General features: G+C 44.8%; 1 protein-coding gene across 2 annotated transcripts in view; it reads left to right on the top strand.

Annotated features, from left to right (window-relative positions):
* The window catches only part of DNAH9 (dynein axonemal heavy chain 9), a 366,622-nt gene that overhangs the window by 182,217 nt on the left and 159,800 nt on the right, over nucleotides 1-24,605 (top strand). For both annotated transcript variants that reach the window (XM_033960210.1, XM_033960209.1), the window contains exons 48-50: nucleotides 2,092-2,325; nucleotides 12,542-12,802; nucleotides 22,996-23,421. In XM_033960210.1, coding sequence (XP_033816101.1) covers nucleotides 2,092-2,325; nucleotides 12,542-12,802; nucleotides 22,996-23,421 — 921 coding nt within the window. The remainder of the gene's footprint in view (nucleotides 1-2,091; nucleotides 2,326-12,541; nucleotides 12,803-22,995; nucleotides 23,422-24,605) is intronic.

Here is a 24,605-nt window from a genome sequence, read left to right as displayed (position 1 = left end):
TCAGCAGCTAAATTAGCCCTGGATATATAGTGCCAGGTCATGTGCAGTAGAGAGCATGCTTCTGGATCTGCCTCAATATAAAAGTTGGGGAACTATAAATGAATATTATACTGGTTTGGAGATTTTATATTAGTCCCAGTTTTACTTCAAAAGGAAAACTGGGACTGATATAAAATCTCAAAACCAATATAATCTTCATTTATGATTCCCAACTGGTCAGGAGAGTCCTCCTCTTATTTGCATTTAAAAAAAAAAAAGTTGTCTGTTCTTTTACTTGTTTTTGTTTCTTGTTTTACTTTGTATACTGCATAGTTGTTTTGTTATATTTTAAAGCAGAATTTTAGTAGAACATCAAACTCAGAATATGGATGTCCAGGTCTGTATTTCAGAAAATAAAATTATTTTTTTCTACCTTTTGTTGTCTCGTCATTTTATTCTTCAAATCATGTTGTTCTCAGGTGCTGGTCTCTGTTTTCATTTGTCTTCTTTTAACTCACTTGTCAGGGTCTCCTGACCATTTGATATTTCTTTTTTCTCCATGCTCACCATCCATCTTCTATCTCTGTTTATGTATTGTTCTCCATGTTCAGCATCTCCCTTCTCTGTCTCCTATACATCCCTTTCTAGTATTTCTCCTGTGCCCATCTTCCTGCCTTCATCATCTCTCCATTCTATGATCCTCTCCTCTGTGTACAGTATCACTCCTCTATTTCCCAATGCCTCCCCCATGTCCAGCATCTTCCTCCTGCGTTCTTATTCTCCCCCATGTCTAGCCATCTTCTCTCTGTGTCTATATACCTTCCCATGTCTAGCATTACCTCTCATTGTCCATGTACCATGCAAGAATCTCATTTTTGTCCCTATTCCTATGCTCCCATCCATGCCCACCATCTCCCCTCTTTTTGTATATCTCACTGTGTCCAGCTTCTCCCTTCTCTTACTCCCTTACACCAATGTGTCCCTCACACTCTCTCTTTCCTCCCTCCTTCTGCTGTTTGATATTTCACTCATTCTTCCTTTATCCTCTTGGTTCAGCTTTTCTATTTCCATTCCCTTCTCTCTCTTCCTCTCTGTAGGTCCTGCACCTCTCTCCCTTCCTTCTAGCCCCTCAGACCAGATTTTGTATCTGTCTCCCTTCCCTTCAGGTCCAGCAGCCCAAGCAACCCCCTCTCCCTTCGCGGGTGCAGCTGCCCCCTCCCTCCCTATACGAGTACAACAGCCCACATCCCTCACTCCCGATCGCAGGTCAAAACCAGCAAAATAAACCTTCCTGTGACTCCCCTGGGTCAGTCCCTTTGTGCCTACCGCCCTGGACCTAACTATTCTCGGACCTAAGCTTCGTTGATGAAGAGGCAACATCACAGGCCTGCTCCAGGACATTCCTCTGGCTCCCTCTTTGTAATTTTTTCTTTATTCCAGGTACAGAAGAATACCTATTGTGACTTCCCTCACTCCCTCCAGTGGAAAAGTGCTAAATTAGATCAACTTTCTGTATCTTGAATATCTATTTTTTTGATATGGGCATCCTTTCCTCTTCTATAGTTGGAGATCGACACCCATTTTTGGCCCCTCCTTTGTCCTGCACAAAAACCTGCCCAGATCACAACCCCTTGCCATATGGATGTACTGCAGTTTTGGGCAGCCATATCCTGGCTTTTTATAATCAGGATTTGGATATCTATACAATATGGATATTTAAATGCCTCTTTTCATACATCAAAGTCAGGAATAGAGCTTCTAAAATACCCATCTTGATGCTTTATCTCTACATACAGGCCACTAATTACCTTGAATCTTGTGACCCTTATTGTGATGCACAGTCACTATCTAGAGTTCCTTTTGGAGTTTACCTTCTAGTGATTTCAATCAGATATTGAATGGGGTGGGTATTGGGTAAGGGACTAAATTGAGACCCAGAATAACTAGTTTTACCAGAAACCACAAATGATGATGAGTTAACTCTGAAATGATCCTGAGCTAATTTGGTGATTTCCCCTCACTCACCTCTGAAACTAAATTCTTATTTTGATGTGGATAAAATGTCCTCCATATACAATGTTACCCATATTTTCTTCATTCTTTTTGCCCCAGGCTTCCATTAAAGAGTCCATCAGCAAGTTCATGGCTTATGTCCATACAAGTGTCAATGAGATGTCACAGTCATATCTAAGCAATGAGAGACGCTATAACTATACTACACCCAAATCCTTCCTGGAGCAGATCAAATTGTACCAGACCCTGCTGGAGAAGAAAGGCAAGGAGCTGACTGCCAAGATGGAACGTCTGGAGAATGGACTACAGAAACTGAACAGTACATCTGCACAGGTAACAGCTGTGATTTCAATGATTAAGGGGACGGGGTAGTGGGGCTGATGCAGTAAAACTGTGCTACCCTTTAGCTAAGAGGTTTATGCTTGATTTAGATGCATTAATAATAATAATAATTTTATTCTTTTATACCGCCAACACCAGAAGTTCTAGACAGTTTACATAAAAGAGAACTCGACAATCAGTGAAAAAAATACAATTGTAGAAAAAGTACACGGATACAGCGATATAACCATCTAAATCAGATAATAAATTTATCAAACAAATTGGTCTTAACTAATTTCCTAAAAATAACAGTAGGATAAGGCTTGAGGGATAATTTCGCCTAACCAAGTTTGCAGTTTGCCTGCCTGAGAGGCAAGTGTACTATCCAGGAACAACTTATATTGATAAGATTTTAGATTAGGGTAGGCAAGTAAGTGAAAATTTTGAGTAGCCTTAGTAGATCTGTGCAACTCAAAATGAGAGGAAAGGTAAATTGGAGACAATGCCTTCCTTACTCCTGATTCAGGAAGAAGATTTGTGTGGGGAAATCAGCGTAAATCCACTGTGCTTAAGGGTAGCATAGTTTGTATGCAAACAATCACATTAAATTGTTCCTCAAATGTAAAAAGACTGCACTAAAATCTGTGTTACAGGGCCTTGGAGTAGATAGTTTTCAAGTTTCAAGTTTTATTAGGATTTTATATACTGCCTATCAAGGTTATCTAAGCGATTTTACAATCAGGTACTCAAGCATTTTCCCTCTCTGTCCCGGTGGGCTCACAATCTATCTAACGTACCTGGGGCTATGGAGGATTAAGTGACTTGCCCAGGATCACAAGGAGCAGCGCGGGGTTTGAACCCACAACCCCAGGGTGCTGAGGCTGTTGCTTCAACCACTGCACCACACACTCCACAACAGAACTATGAGCCTCTCCTACCTGTTTAAATGGTACATCAAAAGTAGCGCGCAGGACAATTGCGCCCTGACAATTCTCTGTCAAATGTGCACACCGACAAGTGCACGCATGAAGGGAGCGGAATTGTCGGGACACAATTAAGTTTACCCCGGTGCATCGAGGCTCTGATTGGCTGAGGTACCTCAAGAGATGGGGCTTAAGTAGTGTGAGCAAATCAGGGCCTTTCAGATACCGTAGAAGGCATTGGAAACGGAAGGCATTCATCGGCAAACGGAAGAACGCGGAAGGCGTTGTAAGTGTAGTGCCTCAGAGCACAATGGGAAAGGGAAGGCATAGGGCGTGCGCATTTGAACGCGCACAAATGTTGGGGGCAGAATTGTTGGCGTGTGATTGTCCTGCACGCATTTGCCCCGACAATTCCGCTCCCTTCATGCACGCACTTGTCGGTTCGCGCATTTGACGGAGCGGAATTATTGGGGCGCAATTGTCCTGCACGCTACTGTCGGTGTTCCGGGCATGCGCATTTGAATGCACACAAATGTCAGGGCAGAATTGTCGGTTCGTGATTGTCCTGCGCACATTTGACAGGTGTAAATCATTTTGAATATCAACCGGTATATTTTTAGTTACTCTTGGACTTTAAAAGTGGCACTTATACAGATATCTGCAGCTGAAAATATGCATAATCTTAAAAAGTCATGTATGTTTAAAAATTAAATGGCAACTGCTGAGCTCTATATTGACTTATGGGCAACAGACATAAAAAAAGAGGTTCTTAAAAAAAAAAAAAAGTGCTAATTCAGGTCCTTTCTCTGTGTGTTAGCAGCTGTAATCAGAAAGCTATACAGCTGTATCCTCCTGTTTATATGAGAGACAAGAGAGCTTAACATTTAGATAGCTGCCACACCAGCCCCCATTTAACAGAAAACATAAACTTCATAAGTGATTGTTATGAGAAAATATAACTGTAGAACCCAAGATGACATGTGACATTTCAGAGAGTAGAGTCTGGCCCCTACTAATCTTGCAAAATTAAAGACTTCCATCATATTTATGTATCTATAGTATATATACTCACACATACATTCATATATCCCTTTAAGAGAGCCACCCACCAGACAGCATGTAGCATAGTGATCCCACATTCATTACCGTTGTGCTGATGTTAAAAGATTTGTTTTAATAGAGCAGACAAATCCCTTATTGTCTCTTTTGTCAGTTGCTGTAAACCTCCCTAAGCCCCTGTTGATACTGTGCATGTGGGCAGTACGTGATTACATAGTTTGTACTCACTGGGGGCCAGAATACAGACCTGCCATCAGTTAAGACTGCAACTTCAATTTTCTCCTAATCTCTGCAGATTTATAAATGAACAGAAACCACTATTCTGAGGGCCTTGGCTCACCGGAAGCCGAGACTGATGTTTTCTTTTTTTTTTTTTTTTACAAGCTCTTGTTTGTCCTAGTGGAGAAGATGTACGGAATATTCTTTACAAATATTAATGCTAAGCTTTCTCTGGTAAATTATTTCTGTTCTTGATCTCCTGCCGCTGAGCTATCGGTACATTTCAAAGCATCAACTTATGTAGGAGTTTCGGCCTATTGTAGAACTAAAATGCATGCTACTAAAGTGGAATCACTCTGGCAGAAACTGGGAAGAGATATGAAGCAGAGGCAGAACCAAGAAATCGGTTGATGCTGTTTCTAAGGACTGTAGGTGATAGTGTGTTCCTGTGCACAGTTCCCTAAAGACTGTAGCTGGTAGTTCTATCTAGACCAGTGGTCCCCAACTCTGTCCTGGAGGACCACCAGGCCAATCGGGTTTTTAGGCCAGCTCTAATGAATATGCATGAGAGAGATTTGCATATAATGGAAGTGACAGGCATGCAAATCCGCTCCATGCATATTCATTAGGGCCATGCTGAAAACCCGATTGGCCCGGTGGTCCTCCAGGACAGGGTTGGAGACCACTGATCTAGACTGTACCTGTAGACAGTAATCCTAGAGTGAATCTTATTCCCAGGACTGTAGGTGGTAATGCTGTAGTGCAAGATCTTCTAAGGACTGTAGCTGGTAGGGATACAATGCATGGCCGCCTGAGCATTATAGGCCAAATTCTGGGCCACAATCTCAAATGTCATGGGACATGGGCTTGTCGTGCCACTGGGGCTTGCGCATATCTAAGAAGCTGAAAGTTATGCCGTCAGTAGTTTTGCTACCAACAGGCCTCCTGGAGATGTCAGACTAATGATGCACTACCACCCATCAGATGGGGCAGCGTTGGAATTGGAGGATCGTGTTTCATGTGACAATGGCAATAACACTGAATTTGTACTGTGCAGAAGAAAGGCCCGGCAATCTATTTCTGTATTCTGCCAAGAAAACGTAATGATGATAACGAGGCATAAAGAATCAACGTATAGTGCTGGAAGATTATCCCCTAGGCTAGAAGGCACTTGCAGTGCTACCAGGGAACAGCTGATCATTGCCCAGAGTATACCCAGTGTTTGTGAAGTTGAGAGATCAAAGCCACCAGAACATCCTGATGCTGATGTTGCTGGACATAAAAGGGAGGTCAGAAGCTGTAGAGCTATTCTCAACATAGGAACATGGAGCTTACGAAGCGTGAATCAAGGAAAATTGGAAATTGTTAAAGATCAAATGTGAAAAAACAAAATTGACTTGATAGGGATCAGTGAACTCAAATGGACAGGACAGGGCCATTTTCAATCCAACGAGCATTGGATCTGTTTCTCTGGTTATGAAACACACAGGATAAATGGTGTGGCATTCATCCTCAACACTAAGTTTTCAAAGACAGTACTAAAGTATAATGTTATCAGTGATATAGTTATGTCAGTCCATCTACAGGGAAAGCTGATCACTGTCACCTTGATTCACGTATATGCTCCAGTGGCAGACAAAGAAGATGCCTCATTTGCCAACACTCTTCAGGTAGCAGTGCATTAATAGTGAAGGTAAGAACAGTGTCTGCATGGTTAGGGTTATTATATGGCTCTAGAAAAGAGGATGGATTGAGACATCTGGGTTTTTCTTCCAAGGGAAGGGGTAAAATGCGGACCTTGTGGGTTAACTTACATTGGTCACACTGCCAGATGTTTTAAGACTCGGCTATTTGAACACTGGTCTAATATTGGTCACAGAAAAGAAGTTGACATCCTGACCCGCCATTGTGCCAAAGAACAGCATAATTTTGATAATTTTGTGTGTTTTGTGTTGGAACACATTCCTGTTACCCCACGGAGGGGCAATGTGAAGAAGCTTTTGTACCAGCATGAACAGCACTGTATTTTCTTTTTGGACACTATATGGCCTAATGGCCTTAATTAGCGGGTGGAGTGGGTGGCATTTTTCGGATGAGTGGCAGTTTGAAGGATGAATGGCAGTTTTGTGGACGAATGGCAGCTAGGCTTTTGGCTGCTGTGATGACGTTGTAACCCAGAAGTGCCACCGGAAGTTGGATCTTGCAGTTCTTTTTAGCAACGGGCAATTCTTGTGCCTGTGTGCACGGAAGAGGAGTGGAGTTTTCCAGATGATATATTCCCTGAGGAAGCCTTTGAGAGGCACTTGTTGGAGGATTGGGCATGGATTCTGGACTGTACATCTGACTGGTGCTGTGGCGTTTTCATCGGTAGTCTGGCCAGACATCTTCAATCAACACAGCAAGGCATTTCAGACAATGTTTCCCAAGCTAAGTAAAAATTTTTGTTTTGCTTTTCCTGTACACAGTGATGGGTATATTACCCTTTTGATAATTACGTTTCAGTGGTGGTGGAGTTTTTTTGCCAGTGATAGTAAATTAAGCAGCTTGAATCTTAAATCAGTATTGAGAATTGTCTGCTGCCGCGTTGAAAATTTTGAGGCTTTTTCTCCACTTTGTTGTGAAATGTTTATCGGGGAGGTGTAGCCCAACTCGGGCGAGTAATATTGCTGTAGATTGATTTTTGGGATTTAAATGTCTCTATCATATCTCCCCTCTCCCGCCTTTCCTCCAAAGTATACAGATTGAGATCTTTAAGTCTGTCCCCATACTCCTTATGATGAAAACCACACACCATTATATTATCCTTCCTCTGGACATGCTCCATCCTTTTTATATCTTTTTGAAGGTGTGACCTCCAGAATTGTACACAATATTCTAAATGAGGTCTCACCAAAGTCTTATACAGGGGCATCAATACCTCCTTTTTCCTACTGGTCATACCTCTCTCTATGCACTCTAACATCCTTCTAGCTTTTGCTGTCACCTTTTCAACCAGTCTCTACATTGGGATCAAAGATTTAATAGAAAATTAACCGACTGCATGACTGCGATTGAAAAATGGATGGTAGAAAGCAACTTTTTGTTGAATACAGCAAAAGCTGATGTAATGATATTAGGAAAAACAGAACTGACATATTGGCCTGTGGTTGTGCAGCTGGGGATTCATAGAATTCCAGTAAAGAGAGAATTGCATTTGTTGGGAGTTGTTCTAGACTGCCATTTAACAATGCAGGGTCAAGTAACACAGGTTGTGCAATCAGCATTTTTTCAGCTACATCTGTTGAGAAGATTAAAAACCTTTAATACTTATGAGTAATTTTCGGAGTGTTTTACAGAGTCTGGTCCTTTCCAAGATTGATTATTGTAATGCCTTATATTTAGGAATTACAAAATACAGGTTGTAAGCATTACAAATAATACAAAATACAGTGGCAAGAGTTTTAATGGGAGTGAATAAGTATGTTACAATGACTAGTTTTGAAATAATTACATTGGCTACCAATAGAATGAAATATACAATATAAAATAATGATGGTGGTACATTGAGATAGGCACTGGGATCTCTTAGAGAGAGGAAGAGATAATGGTTACTGCGGATGGGAAGACTGAATGAGCCTTTTGGCTTTTATCTGCCATCATTTCTATATTGCCAGGTACCATTATATTTACAGCAAGCAAGACTTAATGGGGTGGGTCAGAAGAGTGGGCAGACTTGATGGGCTATAGCCCTTTTCTGCCGTCATCTTTCTACGTTTCTATGTGCCAAGGAGGAAGTTAAGGTCTGAGACTGCTATCTGGCCATTTAGCCTTATATTAGATTATAGAACTATACTTATCTTAAGAAAAACAGTTTTTTGGTATAAATATAGGCCATAGCTTTGTTTATGGTGAAATACATAATTCAATACACCTGAGAAAATTAAAGATATACTAAACGAACAAACCACCAACTGGACCACCACCATATCAGCAAGTAGTCCAATAAAGTAAATCAAACAGGTAATATGCGCTGCCACTAACAGCAAAAGCAAGTACAATCAAACCTCGGTTTACGAGTGCACCAGTTTGTGAGTGTTTTGCAAGACGAGCAAAACATTCGCAAAATCAGAGCCTCGGAAACCGAGTTTGACTCGATTTACGAGCGCCATCCCCCATGATTCGGCATCCCCTTCCACAATCCGGCATCCCCCCCCCCTGTGATTCTACATCCCCCCCGAGCACCAAAATGAAATCCCTTACCCCGATTGGGCACCGGCTCCAGCACCAATGCATAGGACATGCCGGTGCCGGTGTCGGTGCCCAAAGATCCTCCCTCTTCTGGGCTGGGCTCAAAGCCTTCTGATCTCGCTTTCTCCGAGATTCTCAGATTCAGAATCTTGGAGAGAGTGAGATCAGAAGGCTTTAAGCATGTGCAAATGCTCAAAGCCCAGTCCAGCCCAGCACAGGCAACAGGGAGGTTCTCCTTTGACGCACTGCCCAGCCCAGAAGAGGGAGGATCTTCGGGCACCGGCACCGGCATGTCCTATGCGTTGCTGCTGGTGCCGGTGCCCAATCGGGGTAAGGGATTTTGTTTCGGTGCTCTGGGGGGGGGGGGAGGGATGTAGAATTGCAGGGGAGGGGGGGGCGACGTGAGTGGGGGGGGAGGATGCCAGTTTGCAGAGGGGGATGCCAGAATGCGGGAGGGGGGGTATGGAGCAGCATTGGTGGCCTCAAGGGGGAGGGGGGGAACGGAGCAGCGCCGGTAGCCTTGGGGGGGGGGGGGAACGAGGTGGAACGGATCAAAGCGAGTTTCCCTTACTTCCTATGAGGAAACTCGCTTTGATATATTAGCAATTTGGTTTACGAGCATACTTCTTGAACGAATTATGCTTATAAACCAAGGTTCCACTGTACATATTATCCCAGGACTTCATGGACTGAATTTATGTGCTATAAGGCCCCAAACTCCATCATTGGGTGAAAATTGAGGCCTGTTCAAAGGACCTCCTTTGAACACACCCTTGTTTGGGTACCCCCTAAAGCTGTGACAACAGAAACAAATTAACCATATCATTTCCAAACTAGAACTGTGGGTGGGCGGGAAAATCTAGAATGCCTCAGAGAAGCAGGAAGGAAATTTCCAGACCTTGGAGGGGTCCTGCATAAAAATCCCACCCTAGCCCTACCTCAGACACTCGAAAGGAAGGCTCCCATTGGAGGAGCCCAGCTGCTACATTCAAACATTTTTTTTTTAATCCAGTCCTGAGTCAGGCTGGCCTCGCTCTGCCAGAAACTTCCAGAAATCAAACAGTGACAAACTCTAAAGCCCCCTCCCCCTGAGGATCAAGGCCTACCATATCCCAGGCTGCATCTGGTGTGCAGCTCACCCCTCATTAACGACGGGCTCCAGACAAGCGTATTGCCCTAATTAACAAATTGATATTGTACGATATGTGACAACAGGTCAGTCAGCATTTTCAATGGCTGCAACTAGAATAAATTACCAAGAGCTTTGTTTATGCAAAAGTATTGATCAGTTTTATAAACTGCTTAAAACTCATTTGTTTGTGCAGGCTTTCTATGATTATTGAATATGTAACTGGATTGTGTCACCATATGTTGCTGATATTTGTATGAGGAAATTTGGCTGTACTAAGCTTTCTTAACTAATTGTGAATAATATTTTGTTCCAAGAAAAGCAAATGACTATTGATGGTGTTCTGCCTTCTCCAAAACCTTAAGGAATGCCTTAAAGCAGTACTCGCCAATTTCTGTAGCATTTCATCATGATTGTAACTAGAGAATGACACAGGGACAAATTATTCCCTGTGGGAACTCATTTTCCTTTCCCGTTCCCGCCCCATTCCTGCAAGCTCCATCCTCAGCTGCACAAGCCTCAAACACTTTAAAATCATTAGTACAACATTCTAGAGCTCAGATTGTGATGTCAGAATGCCTCATTCCACCAATGCCTAAGCTCCGTCTTCATCTGCACAAGCCTCAAAGACTTTAAAATCATAAGTGTTCGAGGCTTGTGTGGTTAAGGCAGAGCTCACAGGAATGGGGCAGGGGACAGGGACAGCAACAAAACTCATGGGGACAGGATGGGGAAATTGAGCTTCTGCGGGGATGGGGACAAATTTGTCCTCGTGTTATTCTCTAATCGTAACCAAATAAAATTGTGTGACCCCACTAGAAGTGCAGATTAATGATGCACCTATTGGAGAACCCACACAGTTTGTGATCCTAAATGTGAGCATTGCAACCCCATTGGGATCCTGACCCATAGTTCAGGCAGCTCTGCCTTAAAGTATGTGTTTTGTGAGAAAGTGCATAATTTTTGCAGTATTTAGGGATGCTGCAACGTTGCTACGGCACTTGAGCTTTCAATATTTTGTATACCCAGATTGATGAATTAGAAATCAAGTTCTGCTCAAGTTACTCATTAGTCCCCTGAAGAAGGCACAGCCGAAACTGGGATCCTAGTCAGGAATCCAGCAGAAAAGATTTGTTCTCCAATTGAGCAATTATCTTTGGATTTTATTTCAATACTAAATGTTTAGCCCATTACATTAACAGGTGCTAGCAGCCCTTCTCCCTTACTTTTACCTCCTCCCTGTCCAGCAGCACCCCCCTATTCCCTGCTCCCCCTATATAGCAGTAGCCCTTCTCCTTTTATCTCCCCCTGTCCAGCAGCACCCCCCCCCCCATTTCCTGCTCCCCCTATCCAGCAGTAGCTCTTCTCCTTTACTTCCTGCTCCCCCCCCCTGTCCAGCAGTAGCCCTTCTCTCTTATTTGTACCTTCCCCATTGTCCACTGGGAACCCTTCTCCCTTATCTGTAAACCACCATGCAGCCTTATATTTTAGAAGTCCCCCACCTCATTCCCTGTGCAAAAGGGCAGCAGCATTTATTTTCTTTTCTGACCAGCTCCCTTGCCAAATTTCTAAGCCGCAGGCAGCGGCGGCTCCTCACCTGATCCCCGCTTACAGCGGGCCCACACTCGCAGTCTGGTTGGCTTCCTTTGCTGGAGCTTTTCGCGGTGGCGGCTCCTCTTGCATCCTGCCCTGTGTCCGGGGCTTCTCCGAGGGCTGGCTCCCATGAAAATGTTGTGTTGCTGTTCGGGGCCGCCGCGGCGGCTTCTCTCCAGAGGCTCACCGGCTTTGGAAGCCTTGTCTCTGACGTTGTGACGTCGGAGGGGTTTCCGATGCCGATGCGGCTCTTGGGGGGGGGCTGCCGGCGTGGCTTTGAACGGAACAGTAGCATTTTGCGGGAGGAGCCGCCACCGTGGGGGTCTTTGGTGGGAGAGCCAGCCAGATGCATGGACCGAGCAGCCCAGGCCCCGACCATCCGCTTCCCCTCCCCCTCCCCAGCTGGAAATCACCCTCAGAGGTGTCCTCCGAGCCCCGGGAAGAGACGCAGCAGGGTGACATGTCCGGTCAGTAGAAGGGGCGGATTTTAACCCTCCATTCGCCGCTCCCCCTTCCTCGCTCGCTCCTCCATTTGCCGGGAAGGACTAAAGATCCTTGTAAGCGCGCATGCGCACTCTGCCGGCCACATCTCGACAGATCAGGGAAGCACGCGGTGAGAGTGCGCATGCGCGCTTAGCATTTTATTATTATAGATATTCCTATTTATGGACTTGTATATTATAAATGTAACTGTTTTGGTTGTTTAGACATCTCACTTGCCTCTTTTGTTGCTTATTTTAGCAGTATTTAGAGAAGCATTTTTCAAAGCTGGCTTTCTACCTAGGAAGTTAGTTTTTACTTGCAAAAGTGCCTTTACTCTCATATAGTTTGTTTATCTTGGTATCCCACATATCAAAGGGAGTATCTATGTGGTTCACAATATTTCGTGTAAATATATCAGAAATGAAGAAATATCTACATATGAAAGGTAGCAGCTACAGACCTGGCTTCTGGAGTAATTAGCCTAGTCCAGGGCTGCCTTCATACCTTAGTGAATAGACTTGGAGCAAGTGATTGAGATGTATTTCCTTCCCTACTGATGCTTTTGTATGTGTGGTGGTGGGGGGTGTACCTATAGGTGGATGACCTTAAGGCCAAACTAGCAGCCCAAGAGGTGGAGCTGAAGCAGAAGAACGAGGATGCTGATAAGCTGATCCAGGTGGTGGGTGTGGAGACGGAAAAAGTGAGCAAAGAGAAGGCCATTGCTGATGAGGAGGAGCAGAAGGTGGCTGTAATTGCAGAGGAGGTTGGACGCAAGCAGAAGGACTGTGAGGAGGACCTGGCTAAAGCAGAGCCTGCCCTAGCAGCAGCCCAGGATGCACTAAATACACTCAATAGGGTATGAAAACAGACCAAAAGCCACAAACTCGTGGAGGAGAAAATATTGAGCACACTTAGATGTACCCATGACTGCCTTCTAAAGCAAAATAATTCAATTCTGGTCTTTGAGAACTCTAGGCAGGTCAGATTTTCAGGATATCCACAATGAATATGCAGGGAGATAGATCTGTCTTTTGCACATAAACTGTGGATATCCTGAAAACTTGACCTATCTGGGGCTCTCGAGGACTGGAATTTCCTCCCCTACTCTAGAGAGTAGGTCTAAGCTGTAGATCCATCCTTTTCCTTGAAAGTACATTCATTTTTGAGTCCCTCCTGGTATTTTTGGAAGAATGGTGTCATTTTCCTGTAGTCCATGTAAATGTATTTTAACAGTTTCTGCATCCTTTCCTTGTCCTTCTAACCTCCTTCAATGCTTAAGTGATTGGAAGGAAGCCTCTTCTGCATCTGAGTGCTCAGTCTTCTCTTCCTCCATAATAATATAGATAACAAAGCATAACAATTCAATAAATAATTACAATATCATAATACTGTATATATTTTAAAAATGGAATAATTGCATTATCCTATTAGCACTGAGATCCAAACCATCTCACTTAACCTAGGAAGGAAAAGACCACAGTCTATCTAATTAATTAAAAAGAATATACCCGAAATGTCCTATATTAACAGGTTCTCATAGCACTCTTATCCCCCCCAAAAACAAACAAACAAACATTACAACAAGTAACAAACCCCCTGATCTATTGTTTCCTCCTAAAGGGGTGATTCACCTTCAAATGAAGAACAGCCTTTATGGCTTCCTTGAATGAAGGCAGCAGGGTTGGAGTGGGGCCAACTCCTCCCATTTGCGTCAAATTTCTGAATTTTTAAATTTTGCTTCACCTTAGCTGCTCGCCAGCAATCTAGAACAAAACAAATAGGGATTTAGCTTTCAGCAATTCAAGCTCAAAGAGTAATGACTTTAGGTCTTGGTACACCGACGAAAGTGCATAGGACATTGGCACGCCGACACCTACGCCCAGGATGAAAGCACTCCACTGGTTCCGCCACTTTTACGCCTTACTGTTAGCGTTCTGATGGGAGATGGGGGGCAGAACCCCCAGTACACTTATAACTGTTTGCACTCCCATGGGGGGGGGGGTTTGGGAGGGGGAACCCCCTCCATACACCGAAAACTTCCGTTCTCTCGCTGTTCGGGAGTTTTAAGTGTAGTGGGAGGATTCCCCCCTCCCACACACCCTCCCTCAGAATGCTAAAGGTAAGGCATAAAAGCAGCAGAACTAGCGGCGCACTTTCGTCCTGCGCGCAGATGTTGGTGTGCAATTGTCAGCGCGCAAATGACCGACGCGCTTTTGACGTGCCACCTTAGGTCTTTTAGGATTTTTCTTAGGGGTCTTTTACTAAAGTGCGCTAAATTCTAAAGCGCCCATAGAATATAATTGGCACGTTAGCATTTAGCGCACACTAAATCAACTAGCACACCTTAGTAAAAGACCGCCTTAGATTTTCTAGCTCAGAGTTACATGTATTAGATCTGTGATAATCCTCTCTGTATTTCACACTAGTTTTTCTGTGGTTGTTTTAAGTGAAGGTGCAATCACCCAGAGAGAATGTTAGAGCCATGGCATTTTTGTTCCAAGGAGGCATTTAGCTCTCTCTTTTTAATTAAATCTTATGCAATACTGGAAAAATGGAAGTGATCACTAGAATATTGCTACACCTTGGGTTATGGCCAGGTACTAGTGACTTGGATTGGCCACCGTGAGAACGGGCTAATGGGCTTTGTGATCCATTGGTCTGACCCAGTAAGGCTATTCTTATGTGAAAGCAACTGCATCTATTCATTTTTCTTTTAATTCTGATATTTGTACACTTCTCTCTCTGTATTCGCAGTTTCAGCATTCGTATTTCCGATTATTCACGGTTTTTAGCTTGCTAGTGCCTCCCCCCAAATTACATCAGCTTGCATAGAGAAATCGCAGATTTCAAGCATTTATAGAGAAAATTGCTGATTCCCAGCACTTTGTTCACTGTGTTTTGCCTCTCCTTCAGAAACAGGCCAGGTCTCCCACCATGTTATTCGTGGTTTCACCATATTCACGATGGTTTTTAATAGAAAACAGCAAATAACATATTAAAAAGTTATTCGCAGTTTTTCAGTATTTTGGGTTCTGTTAATCCCCTATCACAGCGAATACGAAGGGAGAAGTGTAAATGTTCATTCTTGAATCAGACTGCAATGCCCAAAAGTAAACTCTTCTAATCTAAATAACACAGAATTAGTGAAAATCCACTACTGATAATATACAACACTTTCACACGGACAGTGCAGAATAAGGCAGTGAAAAACTACAACAAAAGCACAGGTAAGACATCCTAAACTCAAGGGAGGAAAAAGCCTCAGATACAAACCCTCCCACCTCACAATAGTGATTTAAGGTGGCCAGGCAAAAACCTTATAGGCATAAAAAACCTCCCCTGGAGTGTCTGCAAGCTCTGTGCAATGCAGTGTTTAAGGAGGAAGAAAAGGTGTATAAATAACTTATCTTCACGATCGGTACACCAACGATGGCCAGCGTTTCACATTTCCGCTACCTCAGGGTGTAACCAGCCCAATCAATAGTCTAATTTGAATCTGAAGGATAGAATGCTCTGAAAGAACTGCAAAATTGTTTGAAAATATCTTCTCATTTAGTCCAAATGTTATCATTTACAAGTACAGTACTATCTGAATGATTTAGTGTGGGATCCATTCAACAATATTGTTTTCCGTTCGTTTATTTAAAAGTTTGCACGCAGATGGTCCACTCAGTGTTCCCATGTTATTAATGAAATCAAAGTATTTCCAAGTCAGGAATAATTTAAGTTTTCTAATCATTACTGGTATATATTGAAGGTTCAGAGTAGGCATCTTTAAAAAACTGACATGTGGTTATGCCATAATTCTGTGAAGCGATTGTATGTAAAAATAAGAGTAAAATGCATTCATCTCAACTTCATTCTATTAGGGACTCTCCTAGTTAGTCCTGGTTTTCCATTTCTGAGGTTTGGGGGTGTGACAGAGCCGGTACCTGTATTTGCCGTAACCCGGCCTCTGCTCACCCGAGCGCAACTCCGACGTGCTTCCGATGAAGGAAGGAAGTCCTGCTGGAATATCTTTTCTTGTCAGGAAGCAAAATAGCAAAAATAAACAAATCAGTTCACTTGTTCAAAGTCCCTTTATTCCTTGAAACGAAGTTGGGAGCAACGTCTCCCTTAAGCATTCATAAAAAAAAACCCCAAAGTCCAAATAGAATGCTGCACACAGATAACCAAAAATAACGTCTGGAGTGGACCCACTGGAATGGGTTGCCACTGCTACCTTCAATCAGGCAATTAAGGTAAGTATCATTTACCTCCAAAAAATAGCAAACAGAACTGTAGTGGGCTTGTCTTTACCTTAGGGAAGATAAAGCAACCTTACACACTCTCACTCAAGTTCTGGGCCTCTAAGCTCAGCAAGTTTAAAGCTGGGCTGAATCCAACAGAGAAACTGTTGGTGGGGGAGGGGAGTAAAGGAATTCACTTATTACTTTTCTGAAGTATCAGAATGCCAATAATGGCCCCACTATCCCGACCTGGATCTTAAGTGAATTCTCCCCAAAAGTTATGACATTTACTTCCCTCACAGTCACCGAAATGCATCCCCAATTCAGGCCACTTGAGTTACAAAACAACAATACAAAAAAAACGTTTTTTTTTTCAGCACAAGTCCCTGCACTTTCTCACACACAGCACAACTGCACAACAGTGTTCTAATAAACAGAGAAAGGCTCCAAACCTTCAGACCTGCCACTTATCTTTATTGCATGAGCGTATCTTCAGGCAGTCCAAGGCTCTCTACCCATTCCATGGGTTCAGGTGGGGCTGGCTGGTTGGCAACAAGGTCAGTGTCAGTTTCCATCATGGTCACATCCTCACAGTCAGGAATATAGTCAGGAGAGACCCTTCCCTGAGCTGGCTCAGGGCCAACTAACTTTCCTCTCCTCAGAGCAGCCTCTATATTGTTCAAACGAACACACCCTGCTCTCTGAGGGGGAGGAGTTACCTGCCTTGATTGCTTAGCTTGTTTTACATTTCTCACCATGGGCCTCAGCTGGGAGTGAACAGGAGGAGGGAGGTCCCTCTCAGGCTCTTCTGAGCTGTTCTGCTCTCCTTCCTCTACTCCCTGCAGTTCAGCCTGCTTCCAGTTAAAGGGAAATGTACCTTTTTTCCTGGGACTAGTCACAATCCTATCCCCGTGGTTAGCTCGCTGAGTGGCTGGATAAGGTTTAGCCACTGGCAGCTCTGGAATGAGCGGAGCCACTGGGGACGGATTGTGACATACCCTCACCCTTAAGGATTGATTGTCCCTATTTTCCCGGGGCAACTCACTATCCTCTTGCATACGAGACCGAGTGTCCACATTCACACTTAACTTGCCAGGGCGATGCTCAATATCGTTTCCGGGGCCTATTTGCCCTTCTCCCTTGATTTAGGGGTGGTGGATCAGAGTCCTCAAAATCTTCCGGCCATCTCAACAGGGGTGTCTCATAAGGCCCTGCTAAGGCCCCTGTATCTTGATCCTGAGGACTTTCCAACCCTTCTACTCTCTGGGCAAGGGCAGCTACCACCTGTGTGATATCCCCTAAGTCTTCCTTTTTTACTTGGGCAATCTGAACCCTCACTTCCTCCAGGTCCTGTTCTATTCCCCTAAAGGTATCCAGCACCTTTTCAAAATGCTGGGCGTGTTGTTCCAGTTGCTCTTCCTGTGCCCGTTGTTTAGTTACCCAACTTTCTGCTTTCCCAGTTTGGTTTGTTAGTTCTCCGCAAGTGTTCTTTATTTCTACAACGCTACGTTGGATCGCTTGCTGTTGGACTTCATTTTCCCTTATTTGCCCCTGTACTACCTTCAGTTGGTCCGTAATTTGCGCCATAAGGTCAGTCAGCTTCCCTGACTCCCGCTGACACTGGGCAGTTATTTCCTCCCTGGACCGTTGATTATCCCGGTCTAGGGGATCCTTCCAAGCTTGGAACTTGGCTTCGGTTTGGGTTCTTAGGTTAGCTTCCCAATCCTTTCGTGCTAGTGTCAACTCTTCTCTCAGTTTCAGTATCTCTGCGTCTAGTGCGGCTACTTTAGCGGCTTCTATATTCCCTCTCAGCTCCGATCCTAATTCAGGGCGAGACCTACTTTCTATAGTTCCTACCCCGGTGGACCCGAACCCTTGCTCTCCTCTGCTGGTGTCCGGGAGACGGGTCCACTGTACCAGGTTGGGGTGCCAAATTCTCTCGCAAATAAGCTGGGCTATACGATCCCCGATTTGCACTTTGTACTCGCTATCACCCTGATTGACCAGGAGTACCGCGACATTGCCCCTAAAATCTGGGTCGATGACCCCAGCGGCCACATCGATTGACTGCTTTAACGCCAATCCTGACCTTGGAGCTATCCGTAGATAGGCACCTGGCGGGGGAGATACTTGTATATCTGTGTTTATCAGGGACCTTCCCTTAGCAGGGATAGTTTGTTCACAGGCGGCATATAGGTCATAGCCTGCAGCCTTAGCGTAAACCCGCGTGGGTGCTATGGCCCTATCTGACAGCGGGGCCCACCGAATTGTAGGCTTCCCATATTTAGGTTTTAACCCCTTAGCCCGTCGTCTTCCCTCCCGGGGCCCGACTAAGCTCTCCTCAACCCGACTACCCAACACACATTTACTCAACATCCCCTTCCTCTCCGGCACTCCTATCTGCGCCTGATTCAGCCAATCTCTTCCCAGGATTAATGGGTAAGGTGTTGTCTTTAAAACTGCCACTGATATTCGGGTTTTTTTTTCCCTATGTTGAATGGTCAGGTCTCTAAGGGGGTATTCCTGTGTTTCTCCGTGTATACAGGTGATGGGTACTTGCTTCACCCCCAGCTCCTGATCTGAGCCCAATTCATCCCATAGTTGCTCTGATACGACCGACTGCTCAGCCCCCGTATCGACCAGAGCCGGGACCTCCCTGTTGGCTACTGAGACTATGACTTGATATTCTTCGGGAATCGGGGCCCCAGGCCTCTGAGTTATTATCAGATCCCTCGTTACCCTACAGTACCTCTGGGTATGCCCTATTTTCCCACAACGATAGCACCTCTGGGTTTTCTCAGGGACAGGCTCCTTCGCCCTAGGGTACCCTGTAGGTTTCCTAGGTGGGTCCTGACCTCGGCTGTCCTTAGCTTTTCCCAGGCCTAGTAGGGTGGTTGTCTTTCCCTCCTCATAGGCGCCTTGGGCGTCCAAATAGGCTTCCGCTACCTCTAAGGTCTGGGCTAAGGTTTTGCAGCCCTGTTTCTGCACCCAGCCCCTCAAATTCTTGGGAGCGGATTGCAGAAACTGCTCCCTGATCACCTCTAATACAATGGCCCGGGCATCCCCAAGCCATGGACTAAGCCACCTCTCAGCCAACTTAGACAGTTTTTGAGCAAGTGCCTTAGGCCTTTCCTTATCCTGCATAAGGGTTGCTCTAAACCGCTGGCGGTAATGCTCTTGAGTGTAGCCTAAGTACTCCAATATATGTGTCTTTACAGCTTGATAATTGTTAGCCACCTCAGGGGCTAGTGTCTGATAAGCAGACAGGGTTTCTCCTGCAAGGCATGGGAGTAGCCTTACAGCCCACTGACCCTGAGGCCAACCAGCAGCAGTAGCTACCCTCTCGAACGCGGATAGGAATTCATCCGGCGCATCCGCTGGTGTGATCTTACACAGATTTAGCGTGGCTAGAGGGTTAGCTGCTCCTGAGGGTTGTGGCAAATTACTGTGTCCAGGCTCACTGCCTGCCGACGTCGATGGGTTCTGCAAAATTCTAGACAGTACTTGCGTTTGCTCCCCCATCGCTAGCACCATCTCGTCGTGTTGCCGCCGAGATAATTCCTGAGACCGGTACCATAACTCCTGGTTGGTCTTTAGCACTGCTTGTAAGTCCTCGCTTTGCTTCTGGCGTTCCGCCGTCAAGAACGCTATCAGCTGTTGTTGGTCCATCTTGACGATTAACCTACAAGAAACAAAGCGAGAGAGACCAACCCAAGTGCGGTACCACTATATGAGTGTAGTCAAACTCCCTCACCCCCCTGGTCAAGCCTCTTACCAGAGCACAAGGTGAGTCTTTGCCTTTTGTTTGTAGGCCTCCTTGGCCCCCAGTCGTATAGCTGCGTTTCTGTCCTCTTATATCGATCCTCAGCCTCCTCCGACTCTGGCTCCTCACTGGTGCAGCTGGGTCAGCCAAGCCACTTGCTTCCTCTGCACCCCGGTCGGAAGACTTCTGGAACTCCGCTCCGCTCAGACTGGAACCAATACAACAAACTAAAATAACAAGCTAAAACAACAAATTATTCACAAGTCCAAAACTTTTTTTTTTTTCCAAAAAAAAAAAAAAATATATTTTTTTTTTTTCCAATTCTCACAATGTCCAGCAGGAGGCGCTCATCCCACTTCTGACACCATATGTGACAGAGCCGGTACCTGTATTTGCCGTAACCCGGCCTCTGCTCACCCGAGCGCAACTCCGACGTGCTTCCGATGAAGGAAGGAAGTCCTGCTGGAATATCTTTTCTTGTCAGGAAGCAAAATAGCAAAAATAAACAAATCAGTTCACTTGTTCAAAGTCCCTTTATTCCTTGAAACGAAGTTGGGAGCAACGTCTCCCTTAAGCATTCATAAAAAAAAAACCCCAAAGTCCAAATAGAATGCTGCACACAGATAACCAAAAATAACGTCTGGAGTGGACCCACTGGAATGGGTTGCCACTGCTACCTTCAATCAGGCAATTAAGGTAAGTATCATTTACCTCCAAAAAATAGCAAACAGAACTGTAGTGGGCTTGTCTTTACCTTAGGGAAGATAAAGCAACCTTACACACTCTCACTCAAGTTCTGGGCCTCTAAGCTCAGCAAGTTTAAAGCTGGGCTGAATCCAACAGAGAAACTGTTGGTGGGGGAGGGGAGTAAAGGAATTCACTTATTACTTTTCTGAAGTATCAGAATGCCAATAATGGCCCCACTATCCCGACCTGGATCTTAAGTGAATTCTCCCCAAAAGTTATGACATTTACTTCCCTCACAGTCACCGAAATGCATCCCCAATTCAGGCCACTTGAGTTACAAAACAACAATACAAAAATAAACGTTTTTTTTTTTCAGCACAAGTCCCTGCACTTTCTCACACACAGCACAACTGCACAACAGTGTTCTAATAAACAGAGAAAGGCTCCAAACCTTCAGACCTGCCACTTATCTTTATTGCATGAGCGTATCTTCAGGCAGTCCAAGGCTCTCTACCCATTCCATGGGTTCAGGTGGGGCTGGCTGGTTGGCAACAAGGTCAGTGTCAGTTTCCATCATGGTCACATCCTCACAGTCAGGAATATAGTCAGGAGAGACCCTTCCCTGAGCTGGCTCAGGGCCAACTAACTTTCCTCTCCTCAGAGCAGCCTCTATATTGTTCAAACGAACACACCCTGCTCTCTGAGGGGGAGGAGTTACCTGCCTTGATTGCTTAGCTTGTTTTACATTTCTCACCATGGGCCTCAGCTGGGAGTGAACAGGAGGAGGGAGGTCCCTCTCAGGCTCTTCTGAGCTGTTCTGCTCTCCTTCCTCTACTCCCTGCAGTTCAGCCTGCTTCCAGTTAAAGGGAAATGTACCTTTTTTCCTGGGACTAGTCACAATCCTATCCCCGTGGTTAGCTCGCTGAGTGGCTGGATAAGGTTTAGCCACTGGCAGCTCTGGAATGAGCGGAGCCACTGGGGACGGATTGTGACAGGGGCCCTCTTTTTAAAATGTGTTGGATAAAAAACATAGTAATTGCAATATGTTTCTCTGTTTCTCATGCAAAAAAAATTAACATGTGTTAAGGGCAGATTTAACATGGCCACAATTGAGGGATGTGCCTACTGCTTCACTTGCAGATCCCACAGAGGCTCTAAGGGGACCCTTGCTAACTGCGCAAATACAGATTCCTCTACTTTAAACTAATGATTATATAAGCCAAGGTCTTGCCCGATTCATCATTTGTATAGTGAATAATTGCCAACCGAGTCGAGCCCTGTTGCAGGGATGAATCGGCATATAAAACCAAAGATTGGATTGGATTGATGTATATGCAGTAACAATTGCTATGCTTTTGCGGTAGCTGTTAACATGTACTAATTCACTTGTTAACTTCCTCAAGTACTTTAGTAAATGGGCCCCTTTGTGTTCTTGCATTTGTGGTCCTGTATCTTGTACAGCAGCAGGATGTTGGCTCTCAGAATGCTAGAGCAGGGTTTGAAGGAAAAAAACGCCTAAGTCAAGGTTGTATAGTATGGAATAGGTGTGCTTCTGTTAAAATCGCACAGCACATGGCTGAGTATTCTGGAGGATGGGGTTGAAGATCCTCCAGATTTACAAGTCAACAAGTCATTAAATGACACTCATTAAGGAATAGTGCTACACTGTGCTTATGCAGAGAACTACTGATAAAGATTAAAGTTCCACTCATCACCTTGGAGGCTACTTTATGAATTGATGGTTTTAGCACTCAGTTCCATTAGTGCATACATATAAAGGAAAGAATAATTTAATCTAATCTTCTATATGTGCATCACTCATGCCTATATAGACTCAAGGCAACTGTAAAGAGAGGTAAGAGGGGAGAGAGAGGAGGTGGATAGGTAAGAGGGAGAGGAAGGGGAGAGAAAAAGAAGGGAGAGAGGAGGAAGGGAGAGGGAGAGAAGAAAGGGTAAAGGAGATTAAGTATCAAACAGATGGGTTTTCAGTTTTCTTCGGAAGATGATGTGGCAAGGTTCAGTTCTGGTCTTTTCTGTAAGGCCATTCCAAATTTTGACTCCTAGGAAGGTAAGCATGGAGTGGAAAACTCGTTTATAGTGAAGATCTTTAGTGGATGGGAGATTTAGTAGCATCCGGTTGAGGGTTCTATGGGAAGTAGACCATGCTATTGAGAAGAGTTCGATGAGTGGGGCCGCAGAGTTTCCATAAAGTATGCGGTGAATGATGCAAGATATTTTGAATGTTATTCATGATGGGATGGGTAGCCAGTGCATTTATTTGATGAAGGTTGTGACTGAGTCATATTTTCTCAGGTTGAAAATAAGAATACTGTCTTTGTTTTCCCTTAATGCCTTGTTTTTACTTTACAGAACAATCTAACAGAGCTGAAGTCATTTGGTGCCCCTCCTTCAGCTGTCAGTAATGTGACTGCCGCAGTCATGGTGCTTACTGCCGCAGCTGGCAAAGTTCCGAAGGACAGGAGCTGGAAGGCTGCCAGAGTCATGATGGGCAAAGTTGATGGTTTTCTGGACTCCTTGTTGAATTTCAATAAGGAAAATATTCACGAGAACTGCATCAAAGCTATTCAGCCATACCTACAGGACCCTGAGTTCAATCCTGAATTTGTGTCATCTAAGTCATACGCTGCATCTGGGCTGTGCTCCTGGGTTATCAATATTGTAAAGTTCTATGAGGTCTACTGTGATGTGGAGCCCAAGCGCCAGGCACTTAACAAAGCCAATGCAGACCTGGCTTCAGCCCAAGAGAAACTGATGCATATCAAAGCCAAAATCACTGTAAGTACAAAGAATGATGAATGATATAGTGCTACCTACAGAAACCTTTCTTGTAATTGTATCACATTTCTGATCATTTAGAATGTGTTTGATATTCAAGAAGTCCACTGAGCTAAAAGCCAATTATCAATGAGAACTAACAAGCTTCTATTAGTAATGACAGGGGTTGCCATGCAGCAAGATTAAGAAATTGGAAAAACTGGGATAGGTTGAACTACACATTCTGGTGGGAATCCCTGTGTGATACATATAAAATGGAGCGTTGCATGGCCGTACAACAGGGACGATTTAAGAATTTTATGGATGTTTGGGAGCCATTGGCTAAATACTGTAAAGAGAAATAATTAATTTTATTTTATTGACAAGTAAACATACTCTCCGCCCTGCCTCCTCCCCTCACCATGCATTCACCCTCCTTTCCTTCCCCCTATCTCGAGTTTTTCACCACCGTGAGCAAGAAGAACTTCAACGTGCTCCTCGCAACCGTATCATCTCTCCTGCTGACATCACTTCCGGGTGCCGTGCATAGGAAGTGACATCAGTGGGAAAGACAACAGGGTCATGAGGAGCACGTTGAAGTTCTTGTTACTCACAGCAGTGAACAACTAGAGGTACAGGGGAAGAGAAGGATGCACACCTGTAGCAGGGGGGGATCGTGGAAGGAGCGGGAGGGGGCAGAGATGAGGGGGGGAGGGGTGCCACCGCCCCAGGTGTCTCTCCCCCCCCCCCCCCCCGCTAAGCCACTGGCCCCACCATGTCCAAAACCGGCTCTGGGTTTGACATGGAACGAGGCACTTCCTGTTTTTTTCATAGACAACAGGAAGTACCATGTTTTACCTTTCAAATCTAATGCTCCACCCACAGCAGAGCATGAAGAAAAACAGCACAGTGGTAGGAAGAAAGGAACATGCTCCCACCACAATGAAAGGATGGGCAAGTGAGACAGGCTTTGACACCTTGAGTCTGCCTTTTTGGTCACCCCTTAAGACATCTATGCTGCAAGGATTGTACCCAGTGGTGCAGTAAAGGAGGGTGGGGGGAGACTGCTCCAGGCACCATCTTTGTGGGGCAGGGGCACTAGCACTTCTCCTCCTCTCTGCCCACCTGTATACCTCTTTAAAATGTTCGCCCATGGAAGCAGCACCTACCACTTGCTGCTCGCACTGGTCTCGGCTCCCTTCAGA

Source organism: Geotrypetes seraphini, chromosome 10, assembly GCF_902459505.1.
Source record: "Geotrypetes seraphini chromosome 10, aGeoSer1.1, whole genome shotgun sequence".
Classification (NCBI taxonomy): Eukaryota; Metazoa; Chordata; class Amphibia; order Gymnophiona; family Dermophiidae; genus Geotrypetes; species Geotrypetes seraphini.
Note: the sequence above shows the minus strand (reverse complement) of the source record. Positions and strands in the feature narration are given on the sequence as shown.